This window comes from Colletotrichum graminicola (genome assembly GCF_000149035.1).
Source record: "Colletotrichum graminicola M1.001 genomic scaffold supercont1.1, whole genome shotgun sequence".
Taxonomy (NCBI): domain Eukaryota; kingdom Fungi; phylum Ascomycota; class Sordariomycetes; order Glomerellales; family Glomerellaceae; genus Colletotrichum; species Colletotrichum graminicola.
The window spans coordinates 28579-50808 of NW_007361005.1; the positions used below are offsets into that span (position 1 = coordinate 28579).

A 22230-nucleotide genomic window follows, 5' to 3' on the forward strand; every position below is an offset into this window, starting at 1 on the left:
AATTCCGAATCGTCTCGTCTTATCTCGTCTATCGTATATCACACACACACACACACACATAGTTGAGATGAAAAATGACGATGCCTGCCCCTCGTCGCCCCATCGAGTATTTGCCCGCGGCGGATATGCCGCCCCGCCGTTGACACTGCCAAGCCGGCCTCGCCCACCGGCTCTTTGCTGGCGAACTCACTCCAGCCCTACTTGTGCTGAGACGGCGCCGGAGGGGGGCCTCGGGGGCACGGGGCAATCGATGGCTTCGGCAACTTGTAGCAGAAACCATATCGTCCTGAATCATGACAACACCCTCGCGGGGCTGGGCAGGGCAGAGCCGCGGGATCCAGCACACAAAAAAAAAACAAAAAAAAAGACAGTGAACAATGGGCTGTTTTGAAATGTCGTGTGCTGCTGTTCATTCGACGTGTCTATCCAGGTAAAAATGAGGCTGAAGTACGCCAGCCGTGGCGTACGCGATGTGTGCCGCACCTCTTTCAAACGGGCCTTGCTTTCCCATCTGTCGTAGCCCGCCTGATGCCGTTGCCTTCCATATGCCTGACGCCGCGGAAAATGGTCTAAAACCCGGGTATCGTAAACCAATTGTAATGAGAGAGTGTTGCCAAAATGGACCCGACGACGCTAAAAATCAAGAAGAAAAGAGAAAAAGACAAACAACCCCCACCCCCCCTCCTCTCCGTATGTTGAACCCAAGATCGTCTTTAAAAGGTGAGAGATGGCAGCAGGGGCGCTCTGCCATCCGTATGCCACGCCGCGGACTTGACGCGAGACTCGAGCTTCACCCCGGCATACCGGGCCGCCACCTCGGTCCACGCCTCGACGGTCCGCTCCCACGGCTTGAAATCAAAGGTACTGGTCCAGGTGAGCGTTGCCTTTGACGGCTTTTCGTTGGCCTCCTCGACCCTGTACTCAAGCTCGTGCTTGCCTGCCCACATGAGGGGCCGCTGCTTGACGGTCATGTGCTTCAGCCGGGGCATCGTGTAAGCCATCCGAGCGGCTGCGAGCGAGACGTTCTGACGGAATTCAACAAGCTCCGACGACTCATTGATGTTGTCGCCCTGCTTGTGCCACTCTGTGTTGTACCAGATGGAGCCGTAAGAGATGTACAGCGTTTCGAGGTGCCAGAACTCGGGGTAGTAGGGGCGATGAGCCAGGAAGGGCTCCGTGTCGTCGGCGCCAAGGGGCCAGTGGGGCCGGAGGAACTCCCGTATCCGCACGACGTTGGTGACGTTGAGGTGCTTGAGGTGCTGGGCGGTGGAGCGGAGCCTCTCACAGAGCTTGGCGCCGCTGTCGCCTTCGGCCAAGGCCTCGTGGGGAATCTGACGCCACGACGAGATGGTGTTGCTGGCCATGGTGAGCGACTTGAGCGTGATGGGCCAGTTGCTCATGGAGCCGGCGAATTCTGCGAGGGTGGTTAGCCGTCGTGCACTTGAAGAGGATAAGATGACGGGGGGAGGGGGGCGACGCACGGTTAAAGTGGATTTTACGCGTCTCCTTCTTACGATCCTTAGTGATGTCGAAGCAGGCTTCTTGCAGCCCTGGCAGTCTCGCAACGATGTCGGCGTGGGCGGCAGGCATCAGAGCTCGGTGGTTCTGGGGGCTCAAGGTGAAGGACCGGATGACACTGACGGCGGGCAGGCGGTTGACCCTGTCGAACTCCTCGTCCTGGCCGACAAAGTCGATCCAGGAATCGGCGAAGCGCTTCTCGCCAATGTCTTTGATGTTCCATCTGCGGCGTTGCCACAGCTCAAAATTGGCGTTGCGAAGGTCGCTGGGTGAGGAGATGCTCAGAGTGAAGTGGATGCCGCCGCTGGTGACGTCGTCGGCGGACCAGCGGCTCATGATGTGAAAGAGGCGGTAAAATGCACGGGTGAAGCAGACATTGTTCTCGGCCTTGTCCTCCCAAGTCTCCTTCTTCTCGCAGGGATCATTGTCGTAGGTGGGCAGCTCGACGTGCAGATTAATCTGCCTCACGATACCCCGCCTCGAGCCCACCATGGCGGTCTCGAAGTCGTCCAGGTTGGCCTGGGTGACTCGCAAAACGGCAAAGTTGAAACGCTCAACGATGGCCTGCCACTCCTTGCAGACGAGTGCGTAGTCGGCGATGGAGTCAGAATCATCGCCGTGGCGCCAGTGGTCGACGACGTGCTCGACGACTGCGGCGCGGAGCTCCGGGGGGAGCCGACAGAACCTATCCATCCTGGTGGGAGGGGACGGTGAAGCGCAAGAAGACATGGAGGGGGGAGAGAGTGAGGGCTAGATAGTATAGCGGCTCTGCGAGACTGCGCAAGAGCAGATGAGGTTGCGGGATGAGACGGCACGACGTTGACTTGAGTTCGGCTGTAGCCTGCCAATGTGGTCGGCAAGTATCGGTCAGGTCCAAGTGTAGTGAGTGTAGTGTGGTAAGAGGGCGTTTGGCGGACAAGTGAGCAAGCGGCAGGGCGGGGAGCGCACCTGATTTCCCTCTTGGTGGGATGGGATGATGTGATGGGACGGGACAAGAGAGTACTTCTGCCAGAGAGGGAGGATCCCGCGGTGAGGGTCTGGCCGGGAGGGGGAGTGTGACGACGCATGTACCACGGCGATACCACGACTGTCGAACCCTCGCAAAGCGCTGGACTTGGGTTAGGTACCTAAGTTTACCTAGCTTACATTACCAGCTAGGCCCGCCGTTTGCTAGGGCAGCGGCCATATTGTATACTGCGTACCTATGTAAGGTGGTAGGTAGGTACGGATACCTCAAGAAAAGGCAACCACCACGGATGGCGGGTGCGGTGCGGTGCGGGGGAACCGGTGTGTGATTGACAGACTGACAAAGGGTAAGACTGACAGATGGCGCCGGATGATGACCTCTGTCGGAGGAAATGGAACAGTTACTAGGAGAGACTCTCATATAGCGTTACCATCTCTCCGCTTTGGCCCGGGTTGATATCCCAAAGATAGGCTCTCTCTCTCTCTCTCTTTTGTTTGTCGGTGTGCACCTGCAACCCAAACGATAATCGAGTGTGCCAAAGGAGAAGTGACACAAGACAGGCAAGCAGGGTCAAAGGTACTGGCAGATCCAGGGTACATCCACCACAGGCATCGATCGTATCGTATCGTATCGTAGGTACTAAGGTATCTTCTCGTGCCTTACCATATCGCACTGCGCTCCTTCCCCGGTCGCCAAGGGGTTGTCGCAGTGCATCCCGCTATCTTGGCCCTCCACTCTGTGTTATCGATAACGCATCCCCAGCGCAGCGAGTCTCCAGGGTCCCGTCCCCGACCCACAGATTAGAGGGGACTACCTAGGGACGGTCGGATACTCAGTAATGTCAAGCATCATTCAAACACGGGCCGATCGTCCGCAAACCGGTGTACTGCATGAATGAATGACACTGCCACCCGCTCTCCTGAGTAGGTATCCCGTTCTGAGAAATCCCAGATCTGCCGTCGCAGAATGCAGGCACTGGGCATAATTAGACGCTGGACTGCACCAGACACGTTCACCGCCAAGCCTGCTCCCCGCCCCAACTGGAACCGGCCTGCGCTGGACCTGATGGCCGCCGGGTTTCATTGCACTCGTCCACTGACACGTCTGCACCGAGGGCGGGGGCAGCCTCTAGTTCCACCGGAGACCCTCGGTGTTCCAGCATGCCTTCAACTCTCTCTCTCCCTCACGATCCAGTGTGTCCCCGCCCCATCCTCACTGAATCAAGGCTAGTGCGGGGTTCTCATGCTGAGCCCACCGGTGGCATTTCTGGGTCTTGCTGCCATCGCCCGCCTCAATCTCCTCTACCCAGGTACCTAGTCTAGTGGTGTGTACCTACCTACCACTTGTGGGCACTAGCATTGTGAACTGCAATGTGGTGAGGTGCTAAGTGCTAATTATATTATTGGCTGATGGGGGAGAATTTGGATTGGAACCTCTCCCCCCACCCTTGCTCTCTTCTCCGGCCGCACTACATTCAGCGCCGATGACGAAGCTTGGAAAGACGCAGCCTCTCTTTTTTTCCTCGTGCTATTCTTCTTCCCCTTGTCTCCCTCTCCGCTCGTTTCGCCCAGACTTCTTCTCACCCAAACCGAACGACAGACAGAGAGGTGTCGAGCTGAACCATGATTGAAGCGACGAATCACCCTATCGCCATGGCTGACAAGCCCAACGGCCTCCAGGCCCTGCGCGAGTCCAAGCCACCCGCGACCGATACGTTCACCTATCTCACCATCATCGGCGAGGTGCTTTCGCCCGAAATCTTGCCCGAACTCAACGAAATTCTCCAGGATGCCCAGCTCACCCAAGACATAGGCTGGGACTTGGTCGAGATGCTCGTACCCGTCCAGGGGAGCGAGCAGTGTCTCGAGACCATCGCCCAGCTCGGCAACCCGCGCGAGGTCATCCTGAAGGTCCTCGAGGTCATGGAAAAGACCGTCCACGAGGCCACCGACGGCGAGGACGACCCCGCGACGACGGCCATCTTTGTCCACCTGGTCGGCATGCTGAGCATCCTGCACAAGCGCTTGAATGTCGCGCGTCCCTCACGCTTCGTTCACACGACCCTCCAGAGCGTCTATCGCACTTACCACCCCCGCAACCCCGAAATGACAGCTGCTGTCATCGCCCTCGTCCGCTCCCTCTCGGGCGATAAGCGCCCGCCCCTGCCCACCCGCCAGTCCAGCAACAAGCTCGACACGCCCTTCACCAAGAGCGACCCTACGAAGCATGCACCCGACCCCGAGGCCGGCCAGAAAGAGCAGCTCGCGCCGACCGAGCCGGACACGACCAAGAGGCTGCTCCAGTCCTTCATCACCTGCATAATCGAGGCCTACGTCAACTGTACGGGCATGGAGTGGGCATCACGCCTGTTGGAATTCTACAACCCAGAGCGTGTCGTGATCCGCAAGAGCGTCCTGCGCGCCTTTAAAGAGGACGCCGACCTCTTGGCGAGGGACGCTCTGGTTGGTCAGTTGGTTGTACGTGCAATTCGTCTGATGTCGCGGACGGACGAACCTGCTAACAGTAAGCCCAGGCACTTGCAGGAGATCTTGGCCTGAACAGAGTGCATGCTCTTTCCGTCAAGGACATCTTCGAGGGGTCCATCCCCAACAGCCCGCTGGCCATCGACGCCGACGTCCTCGGCCCCGATACCATCAAGCTCTCCACTGGCGGCGTCTGGTGCCTGGTTGCATACTGGCTCTTCTCGGCCGAGGTCTTTGACGCCGATTATGAGCAGGTCCAGATGACAATGTTCCCCGACCACCTCAAACTCCTGCAGAACTTCCTCAGCGACGACCCGCAGTCGCGCATCGTGGGCAACCCTGGCACCACCGAGGCCCTCGTCGTCATGGGGCTCTGGCTGGAGAACTACAAGCGCATCTCGCCGTCAGACGGCGACTTCATGCCCTACCACCACCTCTTGACGCTGGTTTCCGTCTTCCACCCCTCGCTCTCGGTCCGGAACGTCGCCACGACCCTCGCGGGGCTCGTCTTGCACGACGACCCGGATGACAACGACCGGCTGAAGATTCTCGAGGACCTCCTCGAGAACTGCATCTTCTCCGCTCTGCAGGCTTCTGCAGTGACGTGGTTGAGGGAGGAGTTGATCGTCGCTCAGAAACGCAAGCTCACAAACAGGTTTGCGACAGCAGACGCAATCGAGGCCCTGCAGTACGCGCTGTTCCCCAACATGGCATTCCTCAAGGAGCAGGACGTTCCGGCACTCTGGGAATATTGGGTGCAGAACTTCCCCTTCCACCTGCAGGTCGCCAACTTTGCCTACCTTTTGTTCGCCGGCACGAGCTTCCAACATCTGGTACCGGCCAGCATGCCCGGGGCCGTGGAGCAACGCTACGTCGAGCCCTTGCAGCACGCCGCGCAGACGTTGCTGACGGCCATCGAGAAAAAGGAGGTGGACGATCAGGGACAGGGAGGAGAAGTCCGCCAGCAACTCGAAATTCTGACGATGCGGTTAAAGAGTCTACCTTTGCAGTAAAGTTCTTGTGCAGTGGCAGCTGGATACCACGGGGGCCCCCGGCGCAGGTAAGCCGAGATGCTTCGTGGTGTGGCTTCGCATTTCGGGAAGTAGGTTTCACGGCGAAGGAGTCTCTTATGAGTTACGAATGATCTTGGCTGCTGAGCAACGTGCAGCCGCATGAATTTGAAAGTAAAAAAAGTCCAAATGTTTCCACCGATGCTCGATGCCGCATTCTGCAAAATTGATTCTGGTGATGGTTCGGTAGAGGGGATATGGTACAGCTAGGAGCGGAGCGGAGCGGGGCGTTTATGGAAAAACGCGGCGTACCTGTACGGCACACTCACCAAGCAAATCATTACAAAAGGCACGGAATGTAACCAGCAGTAAAAAGTCACACGTGTCGTCTCTACGGATCCACAGCCAGGCGAGGACGCGATTGAGAGATGCTAAAGGTCGCTTCGGGCGGATGACGGAGTCTGTGCAAAAACAGCCACGACCAGGTCCAGCCGTCCATCATCGCCCCCCTCCAAAAGCCACATCCACGCATCGTAACACACAAATACTAGACTAGAATTTGACCCTCATACATAAGTGGGTACACATATCACAGTGATGACATGGACGTTGCAAAATGCTGGGCTGGCCGGTGGACACAGCATGTGGCGAGTGACTCGTGGCTGTGCTTCGCGTGTGCGGACCGATGACCGACTTCATTGGACCGCATCGGACAGGTGTGGATCACATGCGTGGCGCCAGAATAAGTCAACCATGGTAGCTCGCCCCTCAAAACCAAAAGGTTCCAGGTCGTGCGTGTCTGGGGCGACGTGCCGTGTGCAGTGTGCATGGTCCAAGAGGCTTGAGCCCAGTTTGGGTTCAGGCGGGAAACTGCTAGCGAGGCGGGATGCGGTCTCATACTTTTTCGATTCGGTTGAGGCTGCATGCTCATTACGGTCATGCTATCTGTGCCTGACGTGTCTTGGTGGAAGCCGACGACGTGACTGACAGAAAGACAGGGAGGGGAGGTGCGTTGTCGAGGAGGTAACGTCTGCATAGGAATTGTTGAAGACGGGTTGGAATCCAGAGGCCGTGTTTGGCTAGAAGAACCGGGCAAGAGTCTCCGCCTACCACACACGGGATTATATTCGCACGGGCCAGACCGATCTAGCCAATGTCAGTGAATGCACGGACCAGGAGCTACCTCACTGGCAGGGGTGGTCCTTGCAAGCGCATACGTCTAGCGCCCTGGGGATGTGATGTCATCGGGAGCAGGGGCCTGGAATTCCAAGCTCAAACTGTGATGATGATGCTTTGGGAAACAGTTGGAGCGGTGCGTCAAGCCCAGTCCAGTCCGTCCTCATGAGCTAGCTTTCTTTTTCGTGAAACCCTTCAGGTACCTATCCACCTGAGCAATTAGCGCCCCGGTACTACTAAGGTAAGGGACAACAACGCTTCTCTCAATGCTTCCGCCGCCTTCTCATTACACTAGCCCTGCTGCCTCCTCTCGCTTCGTGCCTACCGTACGTCCATCTTCGCATGACAACAAGCCAAGATACGGTGACGCGACTTCTACATTGTTTGACCTTTCGCCCCCAAGTCCCTTCTGCCTAATTGCCCATAGTCGCACCGGGTGTCGTCTCTAGTTCAACCCACTTCTTTTGTGCGCAGGCATTTTACATCATACTCCTCGACCTACACAACGAGCTTTCCCCAGACATCTCCATCGAAAAAAACTCAATTCAAGATCAACCACACGTGAAAACCAACGCCATCATGGCGCACCAACCCACCGCGGCAAAGCTGGCCTTGGGCACGGCGACAGAGTCCGAGGAGGCTGCAACGCCGCCGCCCCAGGAGCTTCATATCGAAGAGATCAACCGGGGCGGCCAGAACGCCGCAGTCGTGAGAGACGAAAATAAGAACATCGCCTATCCGTCGTTGGTGCCGCCCGAGGTTACATCGCCACAACCGATGACAGCCCCCAACCCGTCCGGAGCACCGCAGAAAGACGACAGGCCGCAAAACGCACCCTCGTCGAAACATCTGGCCCCTCCGCTCTCTGGACCGTCCGGTGCGATCAACCACCAAGAGCGCCCGTCCATCGAACAGAGGTCGAGGACAGATGCGCCGGCCCGCAAAGCCGGACCCAGCAGCGCAGGCTTCCGTCGCGTACCCAAGCGCGCGGGAACATCCCACTTGGACAGGGCCCTCTGGGCCGCCAACAGACGCGATTCGAGCTCGAGCTCGAGCTCAAGCGACTCCTCGGACAACGAGGATGAAGATTCGGGAAGCACCGCCGCAAAGAAGGATGCCCAGAACAGAGCCAACGCGAAACGCCAGAAGGAAATCGCCGAGCGTTACCGCCGCTTTCACGTCGGAAACGATAATTACAACACCAAGGGGAAGGTGAAGAAGGATGGCCGTCTGCGCATCTCAGTCAAGGAGACGGCAAACACGGGGTATTTAGCCAAGGCCCTGGGACAGGCCGTCAAAAAGGTCGTGCCAGTGCCCGAGGGCGAGGAGCGCCCGGACGACCAGCGGTCTGCAACCTCTCGTCTATCGTCTGCCACCACGGCCACAGCCGATCGCGAACCGGCACCACGACTGAACATTGTCATCATGGTAATCGGGTCGCGCGGTGATGCCCAACCTTTTTTAAAAATTGGCAAAATCCTCAAGGAAGACTACGGCCACCGCGTCCGCATCGCGACCCATCCCGCGTTCCGCGACTTTGTCGAACAGGACTCGGGCCTCGAGTTCTTCTCCGTTGGAGGAGACCCCTCGGAACTGATGGCTTTCATGGTGAAGAACCCGGGAATGATCCCGACGCTCGACGCCGTCAAAGCCGGAGACATCGGCCGACGCAGATCGGCCATGGCCGAAATGTTTGACGGGTTCTGGAGAGCCTGCATCAACGCCACCGACGACGAAAAAGACGTACACAACGTCAAGATGATGGGAGAGAAAGACCCCTTCATTGCTGATGCCATCATCGCCAACCCTCCCAGCTTCGCCCATGTCCACTGTGCCGAAGCCTTGGGCATCCCGCTACATCTCATGTTCACCTTCCCGTACACGCCGACTCAAGCCTTTCCCCACCCGTTGGCGAGCATCAAGAAGTCCAATGTAGACCCGGGCTACACCAACTTCATTTCGTACCCCCTGGTCGAGATGATGGTCTGGCAGGGGCTGGGCGACTTGGTCAACGACTTCCGCGTCAAGACACTCGGTCTGGATGCTGTTTCGACGCTGTGGGCCCCTGGAGCCACGTATCGTCTACACGTCCCCTTCACCTACCTCTGGAGCCCAGGTCTTGTCCCGAAGCCACAGGACTGGGGCCAAGAGATCGACGTCTCTGGCTTCGTTTTCCTCGACTTGGCCTCGACCTTTGAGCCTCCTAGCGACCTGGAGAAGTTCCTCGACGCCGGAGAGCCGCCCATCTATATCGGCTTCGGCTCCATCGTCGTCGATGACGCTGACCGCTTTACTCAGATGATCTTCGAGGCTGTGAAACTTGCCGGTGTGCGCGCCCTGGTGTCCAAAGGCTGGGGCGGCCTAGGAGGGGACGAGATGGATGTGCCTGACAACATCTTCATGCTCGAGAACACACCTCACGATTGGCTCTTCCCCCGAGTCAAGGCCTGCGTCATCCACGGCGGAGCGGGAACCACCGCCATCGCTCTCAAGTGCGGCTTGCCGACCATGATCGTCCCGTTCTTTGGCGACCAGCATTTCTGGGGCAGCATCTTGTCAAATTCCAAGGCGGGGCCTGAAGCCGTGCCTTACAAGCAGCTCGATGCCGAAAAGCTCGCCGCCGGTATTGGATACTGCCTTACGGACGAGGCGAAAGAAGCGGCCGCCAAGGTGGCTAAGGACATCGAGCTGGAAGGCGACGGCGCGAAGAATGCCGTCAGGTCGTTCCACCACCACCTTACCTTGTCTGGCATGAACTCCATGCGGTGCACCATCCTCAAAGACCGCGCAGCAGTCTGGACGGTCAAGAATACCAACGTCAAGCTCAGCGCACTCGCCGCCGACGTCATCGTCGAGCACGGCGAGTTATCGTGGAAGAAGCTCAGACTACTACGTCACACCGAATGGAACGATTTCGAAGGTCCCGGGGAGCCGGTGACGGGAATAGCGGGCTCGATCGCCGGGACCATGGGCAACGTCTTTGGCGGAATCGGAAGCGTGCCGTACAGACTCGCCAAGACCTCTCACAAACGAAAGGAAAAGAAGGAGAAGAAGCGGAAGCTCAGGGCCCTCAGAGACAAGCGCACAAACGCCAAGAACCGGAACCTCCAGGCCGACGCGAACCTCCACCAACACGTCGAGATTAGCAACGACGCCCTTCAGACGACCGGCAACCCGCCGGAAGAGGGCAGCGCCAGGGGGGAGACAAACAAAGAGCAACCCCAGGCCGACGGAAATGCGTCCAGCAGACCGGGAGCTCAGGACCGCCGGGACACAATGTCTTCCGTCGACACGGGAACCGATATCGAAGACGCCGTGGACGAGTACGCCAACGATGTCGGAGAAGGCGTGAGCAAATCGGCCCAAGCCCTAGCGAAGGCGCCGGTGAATCTGTCGATGGCAATCGCACAAGGCTTCCACAACGCGCCTCGCTTGTACGGAGACGACACCGTCCGGCGCCCGCCTCGCGTCACCGGTATCAGCTCCGGTCTCAAAGCGGCCGGCAAAGAATTTGCATATGGCATCTACGACGGCACAACCGGTCTGGTCCGGCTTCCCGTCAGGGGCGCCAAGAAGGAGGGTGTGAAGGGCTTCATCAAGGGAACAGGTATGGGCATAACGGGGTTTGTCCTCAAGGACCTTAGTGCTATCATCAGCCCCTTCGGCTACACCCTCAAGGGCATTGCCAAGCAGGTCGAGCGGAGAAAGCAGCCTGACCGCGTCGTCCGCCGCGCACGCCTTGTGCAGGGTCAGCGCGAGCGGCGCAAGCAGGCAGACGATGTCAAGAAGAACCTCGACAAGGACGTCATGGCTGGCTGGGCCACGATTCGCGAGCTCATGGAGACCCTCGAGGCGGAGGAGAAGAAAAAGGGCGTCTGGGGCATGCTCCAGTCGAAAAAGGACCGGGTCAACAACGCGGCCTTCGAGAGCGTTGACGTTGCTGAGCGCGCGCTCCAGGCGATCAAGAACGGCCAGGGCATGGACACCGTCGTCGGCACTGAGAAGGAACTCCGCAAGACGGACGAGAAGCTCAAGAGCCGCGCGACAAGGCACAGCACCGATACCAGACGGTCTGGGAAGACGGAAACGGCACAACGATCCACGGACGCGCGCAAGTCCACGGAGAGCCCCAAGAAGCCCGACGACATTACCGAGAACGAGGAAGGGGAGCAACGGGCCGAGTCGGCGGACCGGGCCGACGCGAAGGGCACCACCGACGCCCAAGACAGCGCCAAGCCCAACGGAAAGGCCCTGGTGAACGGTAGCGAAGAGACCGGACACGGAGGAGGCGGCAGAGACGGAGCCGTGGAGAAAGCGGGAGCTGCTCAGGCGGAGGACGGACCCAGCCGGCTCAGCGTTGATCGCGCGAGAACGGCACAGGTCTAGGAGCCCGGAGGACGGATAACAGCACCGGCGCGTCGGCGTTTGCTTTGTCCTTGATTATAATTTCAATGCGAGAGGCTAGACGCGCCCTGATATATATGTTGTTGGCGTTTTGGGGGGAGAGTTGTTTCTCAGCTTTTCCTGGTTTTTTTTTTTTTTCATAATCTTTGACTTTATACCCCCCTCTTTACCCGCCATACTCGTTTTCCTTTTTCCCTCGGGTCTTTGAGAGATCCTATTGCAGAACTGTAGAGTATAATCCCAGTAATCCAGGTAACAAATCATACCGAACCCGCCCAGGCCGGACCAGCCGATGAGGCGAAGTGACGATCGTCTTGTCTGCCCTCTTTCTTAGTTTTGCCGCCTTGGCATGAGCCAAGGTGTTTGACTCTCTGTCGTGACCCGGGTGGCTGAATACTGCCCGCGAGAGACGGGGGAAGAAGAGAAAAAGAAAAACCCTAAACTTCGACACTCGAGGCTTCTCCTCCGTTCACGAGGCCCCATGAGCTTTCCGAGTCACGACCAACTCACGTCGGGATGGCAGCTGGCTTTCAGAGGGCCAAGTACCCTGGAGAAAGGGGTTTATGTCTACGAAGGCATGCGGCTTTTCTCTTCCGGGGGTTCCCCATTTCAGAAGCACACCTGGGTATCACGCGCTGAATCAACACACGCCAACACACACTAACACACTAACACAGCCCCGACGGACGTAAGGCCGACAAATGGGTCTGGCGGGCGAGGAAATCGTGGGTACCATGATGAGGGTATATATATTGACAATGCAAAAACGACGACGCAAACGTCGAGGAAGGAGATCAATATACAGGGGGGATTCGCAAAAGAATAAAAAGTAAACAAATGAATTCAGGTGCTGTCGCAAGTGTCCTCTCAGAGCACCTCCCGTCCTACCCCTCACAAGGGATTGTCCATCGCCTATAAGCCAAACGAAGTAGCTAAAAACCTCTCGCAAGCTAACTGCAACGCAAAAGTTTAGGGGGAGAAACCACTATTTGTTTTTGTACAATCCCCTCGACACACTCCTCACTCGCTCCCATCAATGTCCATCGACTCTTTGGCGGCCCTCCCTCGCGTCGTTCGCGCCGACGCCCTAGTCGCCGCTCTCGGGGCAGGCTTCTCCTTGGCCGCGGGTCGGGCCGGAAGCTTCGTTTTGGCCGCCGCCCTGGATGCTGCCGCAGCCGATCTGCCCTTGCGTCCGTTGGATTTGGGCGGTGGTGTGGCGGCTTCCTCGGGCTCCTCTTCGTCATCTGCTGCTGCTTCTTCCTCCGCTTCTTCTTCTACTTCCTCCTCCTTCTCCGGCTCCGGGTCAGCCGTCGCCTCGTCCTCGGGTTCAGACAGGGCCGATTCCTCATCACTGCCGTTGGCCACGGCAATGGACTTCTTCCCTCCCTTTTTGCCATCCTTCTCGTCGGGAACGTCTGAAAGGACCGAAGAGTCGTCCTCATCCTCGTCCTCGTCGGACCCTTCTTCCTGCGTAGGCTCGCCGTCAACGTATTCCCACTTGCTAACACCATCCCACATCTCGCGGTCGTCGTCTGAGGAGTCGCGCTCGGTGTACTGAGAGACCCTGGTGGCTCGGGCGCTGCGTCTTCGGTTCTCTGGCGGAATGTCGGACTCAGGGCGTCTTGGCTTGGCCTTGGCAGGCTTCTTGACCTTCTGCTTCTTTGGCTTGGGCTCCTTGGGTGCTTTGGGCTCTTTGGTCCTGGGTGCCTGCTTGGCCTTCTTGGCGGGTTGATGATCCCCCCTCTCGTCCATGGATTTCCTCTTCTGCAGTACTGTTAGCCTTGGCCACCGAGCATGCGATGGGCACGGCAACTCACCTTCTTTCGGTCGATAGACTTGAAAAGACCGTCCAGCTTCTCGTCAATCTCTGCTGGCAGATATTGCTTCTCGGCAATCTCCTGGGCGACCTGGTGCGAAGGCAGAGCAGTGTAGAGACCGATCGGCAGGCCGACCTTACCCGGGTACGCCTGGAAGCTCCAGTTCTTCCTTTCCTGCCATTTCCTTATGACGGCCTGGGCCAGGTCACTGACGATGTATAGGTTCTCGCTCGCCTCCGGATCGATCGCGTCGCGAGTCTGCTTGACCCTTTCAGCGTACTTGTAGATGAGCCCCAGATTGTCCTCGGTGGCCACGTTGGTGAGATAATAAAGGATGTAGCGGCCATGGTCCGCCAGGTCGCTTGCATAAGCTGCCAATTCCTCAGCGCTGGCGTTTTCTAAGTTGTCCGGCTTGTTAAAATCGGGATGGTGGGCCAGCAGGGAGATGAGTCTTCCCATGATAGCCTCCATGGGATGCTGTTCGCTCGTTTGCAAGGCGCGGACGCGAGAGCGAATCCAAGTCTCGACGCGCTGCTTGAGGTCCGCGCTTGGCTCGAAAGCCGTCAGAAACACGACAGTGTAGAACCGCGCTCGGAGCTTGCCCTGAACGAGGTACTTCTGGAGCTTCTCGAGGAAGCCGCGGCGAACGTTGAGCTGCGGGTCCTGCGCGGTGAAAGCAAGGCGGTTGAAGTCGGCAGGGGTCAGGAAATCATCAAAGTGCTTGATGGTGCACAGCTTCAACAGTAACCGAGCGGCCAACAGGCGAAGTCGAGACTTGTGGTGGTTGGGCGTGTCCTTGACCTTGCAGAGCTCCCCCCTCTTGGCGACTAGCGTCTTGAGAAGCTTGAACACCGGGAGGGCCTTCTCCTTGGCTTCCTCGACATCGTCCATGCTGCGCAGTCGGTTGACGAGAATGTGCATGGACAGGCACTTCGCATGTAGTTCCTCGTCCACGTCGGCATCCTCAACCCACTCGGGATCCTTGTCTGTAGCGTCCGTGCGGACCTTGAGCAGGATTTGCTGTACCGTCATGTTGAGAATGCTGTCGTCCGAGTCCAGAGTGATCTTTGGGGCCTGCAATTCGAGCTGGGCGACGGACTGCAATTTGTTTAGGAAGTGCGAAGAGCCGTAGTTCCAGTCTTCCATAATCTTCTCCAGCAAGCTGGTTGCGTTGACGAGGCCCTTACTGTCACCCTTTGCCAGAAGGATCTTGATGGCGTATTTGGCAGACTTGACAGGCCGTCCGTATAGAGCGTAGCTCACGAGAGCCTGCGAAAACTTGCGATCCTGTGGAATCTCTTCGGGGTATTTCTTAGAGTACGACGCACAAGCCTTCAGGGTGTCGACGACGGTCGAGTCGTTATCGTTGGTCTCCGTAGGCGCCTGCTCGACCAGGCCCTTGCAAAGCTCGCCCACGTGGGTCTTGAAAAGCTCGGGGTTGCGCTGGGAGATCTCGTTCAGGATCTCATGGGAGACGGAGCCCAGGCCATCCTTATCGTTCCTGGAGTAATCCAGGATTGTCGCCAAATGGCTGCGGTTGAACAACAAGCAGGCCGACCGGTACAGGAGAGGCAGGAGGGTGTCCAGGCACGTCGCGCTCTGGCTTGCGTTGATGCGCTTGACCAACTCCTTGATGGCCTGACGCACCGTCTTGTAGTCGCTCCCGGCGCTGACGGAGAACCTGACAAGCTGGTAGGCGCGTCGGTCGTTGAGGTTGGCGAACTTCTGGAGATCCGTCTTGACCTTGAATGGGTCCGGGAAGAACTGCGTGATGTACTGGACCGTCCTCTCCAGGTTGGCCGTCTTCTTTGGCCGGTTGTCATCCATCACACCGCCGTTGTAGCTCTCGCACTGGTTGATGAAGGCCTCAAGAACCTGCGCGAACTGGGGCTGGCGGCCTTGCATTGCGAAAAAGGCTCTCTTGGCCGCGGGGTCCAACGACTGAGTGAGGAGCAGGATTCTCTCTGCCCGGATGCGGTCCTGATCCGCAACGCTCGCAGTCTGTGAGCTCTGGCTGGCCACGGCCCTGGTGTTCTTGGGCGCTTTGATGGGGGGGTAGGACAATGGTACCAGGCACTCGAAGAGCACACGATCCAGCAGGATGTTGAGCTCAGAGTCATTTGCGTAAAACGCGTTGAATATGCGAGAGGGGATCCCGGCCAGGGCCGCAATAACGCTCTCCTGCCCGGCGGCCAACTCTCCAGACCCAACAGCCCACAGCTTCGCGAGCAGAGTCATGGCGTCGACTCGGACAGCGGTGCGCTTGTCACGACAGCGGTCGGCAAGACTGCTCAGAACCGAGCCATCCTTATCCACGCCACCGGGTGCGGCAAGCTTGGTGACGAAGTCTCGGAAGCTGAAGAGCTCCATCACCTTGACAGCAGCCAGACGAACCTTTTCGTCACCATCATTGAGCTTTTCTCCAAGATGTTTCACAAGCTCGGACTGCTCCTCGCGGTTCAGACCGATACCACCAGCCGAAGTGGCCAAGATGTACCCAACAGCAGTGGTCCAGGCTGCGCGAATTGTTGCTGTCTTATCGTTCCTCCTTCCCAGGAAATGGTTATACGCCGACGAATGCGTTTGCGCAAATGATTGAGGCGATAGAGGCGTGGTGAGGACGTTGTCGGAAATCTGACTAGGGGCCTCATCGGCCAAGCGCAGCGGTGGGTACTGGGCAGGGTCCAAAATGGGCGGCGGCGGCGGGCCGGCGGCACCGATTCCAGAGATCATATCTCCGAGTGTCTCGGTGGCCAGCTGTCGAAGATCCACGTTGTCGGCCGAAAGCTCGGCCTCGACCTGCGGAATCACATTTTGCAACACGGATGGCGCGGCGCGCCACAGCTCCCTGATGAGGTAGTGGGCCTTCTTGAGCTCCTTCAGTTCTGCATCCGTTGGGCCCCTGGGCGCATCCTCGTCCTCGTCCTCGTCGTGACGGTTTCCGACAGTCTTTGCCGCGAACCGTGAGGCATCAAGGATAACATCGCTGAAGTACTGGCTAACGTAGTGTACCATCTTCTCTGTACACTCGTTGCAGATCTCCTTGGCCATGATATAGGCAGGCGGCTCGTCCTTGGGCAGCAACGTCAACTGGCTGCCGTTTTGCTCCGCGCGTTCGGTGCGGCTCTGGAAACCCCCTGGGGGCGCTGCCCTCAGGAATTGGGCCATAATGACCTCGATGACCTTGGGGTTCATTCCCGACGCCTCGTCGACCAGGGCAATCAGCATCTCCGTCATGGTGTTGCGGACCTCTTTCGAGACACCCTCCTCCGGGCCTGCGTTCGAGCCGCCAGAGACGCCATCGAAAAAGACGGAAAACAGTTTCAATAACAAATCATCGGCGCCGTCGACATCATTGATCAGGAGGATACTTTTGACATCGGTGAGCGCCGTTAGCACATACTTGTGCTGTCTGTGGTAAGCATGACCTTGATCGCTCAAGGAGGGAAAGATGTGTGTGACCACGAGGTTGAAGAACATCTAATGCGGTCATTAGCCAGGAGACCACGGCATTGAGGGCTCATGACGTACCTTGGTCTGGTCGGCGGTAAATGGCGCGTCGGGCGCACACAGGCGCAGGATGTCCGCTATGCATACTGCGGCGTACGCCCTCACGCCCTTATCCTTGTGCGCCAGCAGGTTACGTTGACCCAGCGCGTGGGCAACGTCGTTCAGAGAGTCGACATCGACAGTATCCTGGTCGAGCCCGCCAAGCTCTTCGGATAGGAGCTGCAGGCGGATGAGAAGTTCGGTAGTAGGTATGGGTTTCCCGGGCTTCCAGGTCAATTCTTGGTCGAATTGAAGGCTGACAAGCTCTTCTCCCTCTCCCTGTTCCTGTTCCTGTTCCTCCTCGACCTCCTCTTGAGGCTCAGCGCGACCGCGACGGGGCGCCATCTTGGAAGTTGCGTTGCGGGCGCTCGGAGGTTGACGTGTTGGTGAAGCGGGGAAGGGCTGTATTGATGCTGTCGTCGATCGACTAGGGCGTGTTGGGGAAGCGATGATACGCGCGTGGCCTAAATCATGGATGGAATTTAGCGCGTCGAGAGCACTGTTTGAGACGCGCGGCGAATGCGGCGGGTGCGAGGAGTCGCGAGTTCAATTGTGGTGGTGGCAACGGGAAGGGGGTGAAGCCGGCGTTCTCGAGGTTGCGACGAAAATGGAAGATTGATGGGAATAGTTGAGGCGTGTTTCGCGCCTACGCCTACAGTTCGTCAGGTAACGCGTGCTTACCTGAGCTAAGGTAGAGGGAAGGTACCTGCTCAAGCTTGCTGTACCTTCCCCCTTGTCGTGGCTTGACGCAGCCCGGGCGCGAACACATGTGGAGTCGCGGCTGCTGTGCCTCGGGGGTGGCTGGTGACGGAGGTCGCCGTTCATTGCTCAACGACCTGTCTCCACTTCACTTCCATGCTCTCTACTTTAAGCTTCATCTCAAGTTTCTCGTCATGGGCGGCCGGCCGACTCAACCATGATTGTTTACTTGTGCTTCGCTCAGCATCTGGCATGGGATGAATCAATTTGGTGTATGTGGCTCTCCCTTTGATTTCCTGTGTTATTTTTCTAACCTGCTCAGGTTCTCCCCCCACCCCCTTTGTGGCTGCGGAGTTTACTCTTAGTCCCGACTAGGGGAGAGATAAAGGAACCGTGTTTTAGATGGGCAGTGAATTTGCCATCCTCTGTGTTGGGCTTCTCGACGAAACTGACAGGTAGACCGTTGTTTTAAATGTAAGACGCATTCTCAAAAACACAAACAGTGTCCATTTGGTAGGGGAAATGTTCGAACGCAGCACCGGGTGTCGAGTCAACATGACGCGTAACCTTTCTTTTCTCAAGTTTTTGAGAAGCACGTCTTCTACATCAATATTCATAGCAGACTTTTTCAAATCAACCAGCAATAATGCATGTCAACAGATAAATTAGGGAAGCGGCCCACAGTTATATCCTCCCACACTGGCCTCAAGCCTCGACTAAGACGATATAAGGTTAACAAAAGAAAAGCATGGTCGGGTTTCTAAATCTTACAAAGAGTGCAAGTGATACCTGCCCAGATACCCTCACAGAATAGTCTGCTCCGCGGGTGATAGCGTAGCACAAGGTGGTCAGGCCATCTTGCTTTTCTTTTGCGAGCACATGTATAGGATTAGTCGTTCAAAGGGGTACTTTTCAAATACGCAATGCCTTTTCCTCAAAGATGTGTATTCAAGGAAGTTCCATTGGCATACAATATTGGACTCGGAAAGCAAGATCCCACGATAGTTTCATGACACCAGAAGCTATCATTCTAAATCTCAGGATGTGATCATAGTGCTTCAGCAAACGTAGGAGTGCCCTCAGGTACAATCGCCGTGCCTCTTGTTACTTTAAGGACCATGTTTGGTTTGTCATGCCGCATACTGGAGTGGTTGATTGACTGGATGCGGGGCAATAGCCTCCTGGCGAGCATCCTACCACCTCGACTGGTTGCTCCATAATCACACCAAGAGTATTCACCCCCTCACCGATGAACTGACGAAACGGATTCTCTGCCAACTCATAATTGGTCTTAATAAAGCACCTGTCATTCTTCTCTTCCCACCCACGCAATCTTGAATCCGCTTCCACTTTTCTACTAAAACACCACCACCGCATATCGCGCCACAACTTTCGTTTGCCCTCTAGCAAATTCAAGGTATGTTGACTGATTGAAAAAAATCCTTCTTTCTCCGTTTGTTTATTCCCTATATCGTCGTCGCTGATGATAGAAACAGCACACTTTGCGTCCTTCGTTCTCATCGCCAGCACTCTTTTGCCATCTCGCCTTCGAGGTAAGTTAAGATCACCACTTTGCAGTCTTGATATCCATCTCATCTTTGAGATGGAATCAGCCCGTTTCATATACTGTTTTTTGTTTCTCCTTATTATCCTCACTCCTGGATCATGGCTCATGAGAAGATCAATTACATCTCGATTGCCTTGATCATCAGATCGAAATAAGCTATCCGTTATCTCACATGATATCTCTCTATTACGCCCTTGCTGTTTCTGTCAGCCCGAGTTTTTCAGAGAATCCATCCATCCATCCCTTCGTACCTTCCTGAGCAGATTTGGGTGTGCGGTCTTGTTATTTCCCATCTTTGTTGACGCGCTTCTCCCACCCTCCTCCGCGTACCTTCTCTCACTGAGCTTCTCACTCTCACACACCAACAATACTTCACACTCTTTTTACGTCAACACACAAAGTCTTTCTCTTTCTCACAACCAACTGACCGCAGAAATCTTTTTGCAGACGACACACTCTCTTCCGCTTTATCTCTCGTTCAACAGACGCAGTAAGTCAGACTCATTCATTTGTTTCTCATTCGTTTTACACATCTACACATTTGCTAAATGCTTCTTTGTGGCTCAACGGCATTAAACCCTTGCTTTCACCTTTGCCCTCATCTTTGCCTCATCAGATCACACTCTTTCATTGCTCCCGAGTCTCTCTCGTGAAAAATGGCGAGCTAACAAATCCTCAGATCAACCCAAGCCAGCACTTTTCCAACAAGCTGCAGGTTTCCATCACAATGACGAGTAAGTCTTTTGTCGTTTGAGCACCCCAGACTTCTGTGGAGAAACTAACCGGCTTCACAGACAAGCACTGCCCCCGCAGCCATCGCGGCTACTATCGCGAGGATGACGACCTGAGCGTCCATGATGGTGCCGTCCAGAACAACAAGGACTGGAGCACTTATCGCAAGACTGACACGTTCATTGTCATCTGCGCTGCAATTGTCCTTGCGTCCATCATTGGCGGTGGCATTGCTATTGGCGTTCATTGTGAGTGTTGTGTCTTTTCAGAGATTTCACTCTCCTCTTATGTACTAACACCAAAATAGTCGCGACTGGAGGCTCGGCTACCGGTAGCGCTGGCCATGATTCGGGCACTCACATTGTCCCTCGTTTCCCTGCCATGCAGTACAACGCTGCTCACATCAACAGCACTCACCACGGCATCAATTCCACTCTTTCTGACATCTTGCCCACTGGTACCCTGACTCTCTGCTCTGATGACGCTGAGGAGACTGTCACCGGCTTTATGAACCAGACTACCGCCGACACTACCACGACCATTAAGATGACTCGCACTCGGACTCTTCACCAGTCTGCCAAGGGCACCACCGTCTCATCTGCCAAGGCCGTCAATGCGACCCTGTCTGGCCCATCCGCTGTCTCTGAGTAAGTTTCCCTCCTTCCGATCTTGTTGCTCGTTTCTTACACTCTCTCAGGTCTGTCCCCATTGTCACTCAGTTCATCACTACCTCTGTGACTAAGACTGCGTACTTGACCGCCACTGCCACTGAGAGCCACGTCGACTCTGAGCCCATTGTCAGCATGTCTTCCACGGGCGTTTCCACCAGCGAGGCTACCCCTTCGGTAGAGCCCTCTTCTGCTGATATCGCCTCGGTCATCCTTACCAAGACCCTGACTGAAATCCATGTGGTCACGTCGGCTGTCCAGGAGGTCACCTCGACCTTCACTTACACACCCACGACCATCATTCTGTCCACCGTCACGGTTGACTTCCAGCCCAGTTTCACTCCTTCCCTCGAGGCCCAGTGCTCGCCTGAGGTTCAGGACCACACCGTGTACGTGACCGTCACCGAGGCAGCCATTGTCAGCTCGTCTTCCTCGGCCCTTGTTTCTTCCAAGATCTCAAAGACGACCTCTTCGGCTCCTGATTCCGAAACCACTGACACCATCTTGATCACCTACACGGTCACTGTCGATAGCCTGACGCCCATCTCCGAGATGCCCATCGTCAGCTCGTCCTATGACGTTCCCAAGCATTCGACCAAGACTTCCTCGCGCTCCAAGGCGACCCAGGTCGTGACAGAGGTAGCGACGCAGACCGTCTACGTCTCCGTGGCTGATGGAACCACTCTGACCTTCAGCACTGCAGTGTCTTCTGCCATAGGCCACGTCGGCACTCCTGCCCTGACCTCCACCGAGACCTCCCAGGCCTCGACCGCCACGGACGTCGTCGTCATCACCAAGACAGTCACCGACCAGGTGTTTGAGACCGTCAGCGCCTCCCCCGCGTCCTCGGGCGGTGTCGAGACTCACATCATGACCGACACCCAAACTTCCGTCGTTACAATCACCGCCAGCGACCACGTCCAGACGTCCCTGGTCACTGTGAACAAGAACCTGACCGCCACAGTCACGCAGAGCAATACCAAGAACAGCACTGCTAGTATCTTTACGGATGTTTTCCGTCTGCCCCCGGCCAGCACGACCATCTACATCACGGGCACCCCAATGCTGCACCCGCGTCCTACCACGGACGTCTTCCCCCCCTACCCCATCACCAACGGCACCGTCTTCCGCCCGACCGCGCCCCCGGCCCTGTCCTTTGGCAGCAGCGCCAACGGCAGCGGCTCCCGTCCACCCGCCAGCACCACGGTGGTCGTCGTCTCCAACGCGGAGAAGCGCGCCGAGCCCGTCATGTTCAGCCTCGATGCCGCCACCGGCGGCTGCAAGAGTTGCACCACGTGCCTGGTCATCTTCGTCCTGGGCCTGCTGGTTCTGTTCTAAGCAGCATTCTCACTCTTTACTTTGTTTGCTTTGCTTTCCTCCCCACTGACTGAGGCATGAAAAAAAGCAAAGCATATTTCTTTCTGTTTTTCTTTGGACGGAGTTGGGAACGGTTGATACCCCCACTCGTGTTGCGGAATGGTTTTACGGGGATATTTCCCCCCCTATGAGTTCCGATACTTGGTCGTTCGGCAACGGGGATGAAACTGCAGAGGGTTTTCCCCTTGCTCTTCACGGTATACTTGGAACCACGACCGAAGGAACTTCTAGGTCTACGAGGGCGGCATTTTCTCAGATGTGAT

General features: G+C 56.7%; 5 protein-coding genes across 5 annotated transcripts; 3 read left to right on the forward strand and 2 right to left on the reverse strand.

Annotated features, from left to right (window-relative positions):
- Nucleotides 1-713: 713 nt before the first annotated feature.
- GLRG_00007 (uncharacterized protein) lies at nt 714-2211 on the reverse strand (the record flags this gene model as incomplete). The annotated part of the gene is made up of 2 exons (XM_008090692.1): nt 714-1414; nt 1482-2211. The coding sequence occupies 2 exons, from the start codon at nt 2209-2211 to the stop codon at nt 714-716; spliced, it is 1431 nt and encodes a 476-aa protein (XP_008088883.1).
- A 1926-nt stretch (nt 2212-4137) lies between these two features.
- GLRG_00008 (uncharacterized protein) lies at nt 4138-5981 on the forward strand (the record flags this gene model as incomplete). The annotated part of the gene is made up of 2 exons (XM_008090693.1): nt 4138-4962; nt 5019-5981. The coding sequence occupies 2 exons, from the start codon at nt 4138-4140 to the stop codon at nt 5979-5981; spliced, it is 1788 nt and encodes a 595-aa protein (XP_008088884.1).
- Nucleotides 5982-7733: 1752 nt separating this feature from the next.
- Nucleotides 7734-11540, forward strand: GLRG_00009 (glycosyltransferase family 28 domain-containing protein; the record flags this gene model as incomplete). The annotated part of the gene is made up of 1 exon (XM_008090694.1): nt 7734-11540. One exon carries the CDS (start codon nt 7734-7736, stop codon nt 11538-11540), a length of 3807 nt encoding a protein of 1268 aa, XP_008088885.1.
- A 1038-nt stretch (nt 11541-12578) lies between these two features.
- On the reverse strand, nt 12579-17269 carry GLRG_00010 (uncharacterized protein; the record flags this gene model as incomplete). Its single annotated transcript, XM_008090695.1, has 3 exons — nt 12579-13322; nt 13376-16855; nt 16907-17269. The coding sequence occupies 3 exons, from the start codon at nt 17267-17269 to the stop codon at nt 12579-12581; spliced, it is 4587 nt and encodes a 1528-aa protein (XP_008088886.1).
- A 2648-nt stretch (nt 17270-19917) lies between these two features.
- On the forward strand, nt 19918-21928 carry GLRG_00011 (uncharacterized protein; the record flags this gene model as incomplete). The annotated part of the gene is made up of 4 exons (XM_008090696.1): nt 19918-19924; nt 19985-20170; nt 20230-20569; nt 20620-21928. The coding sequence occupies 4 exons, from the start codon at nt 19918-19920 to the stop codon at nt 21926-21928; spliced, it is 1842 nt and encodes a 613-aa protein (XP_008088887.1).
- Between the last annotated feature and the right edge of the window lie 302 nt (nt 21929-22230).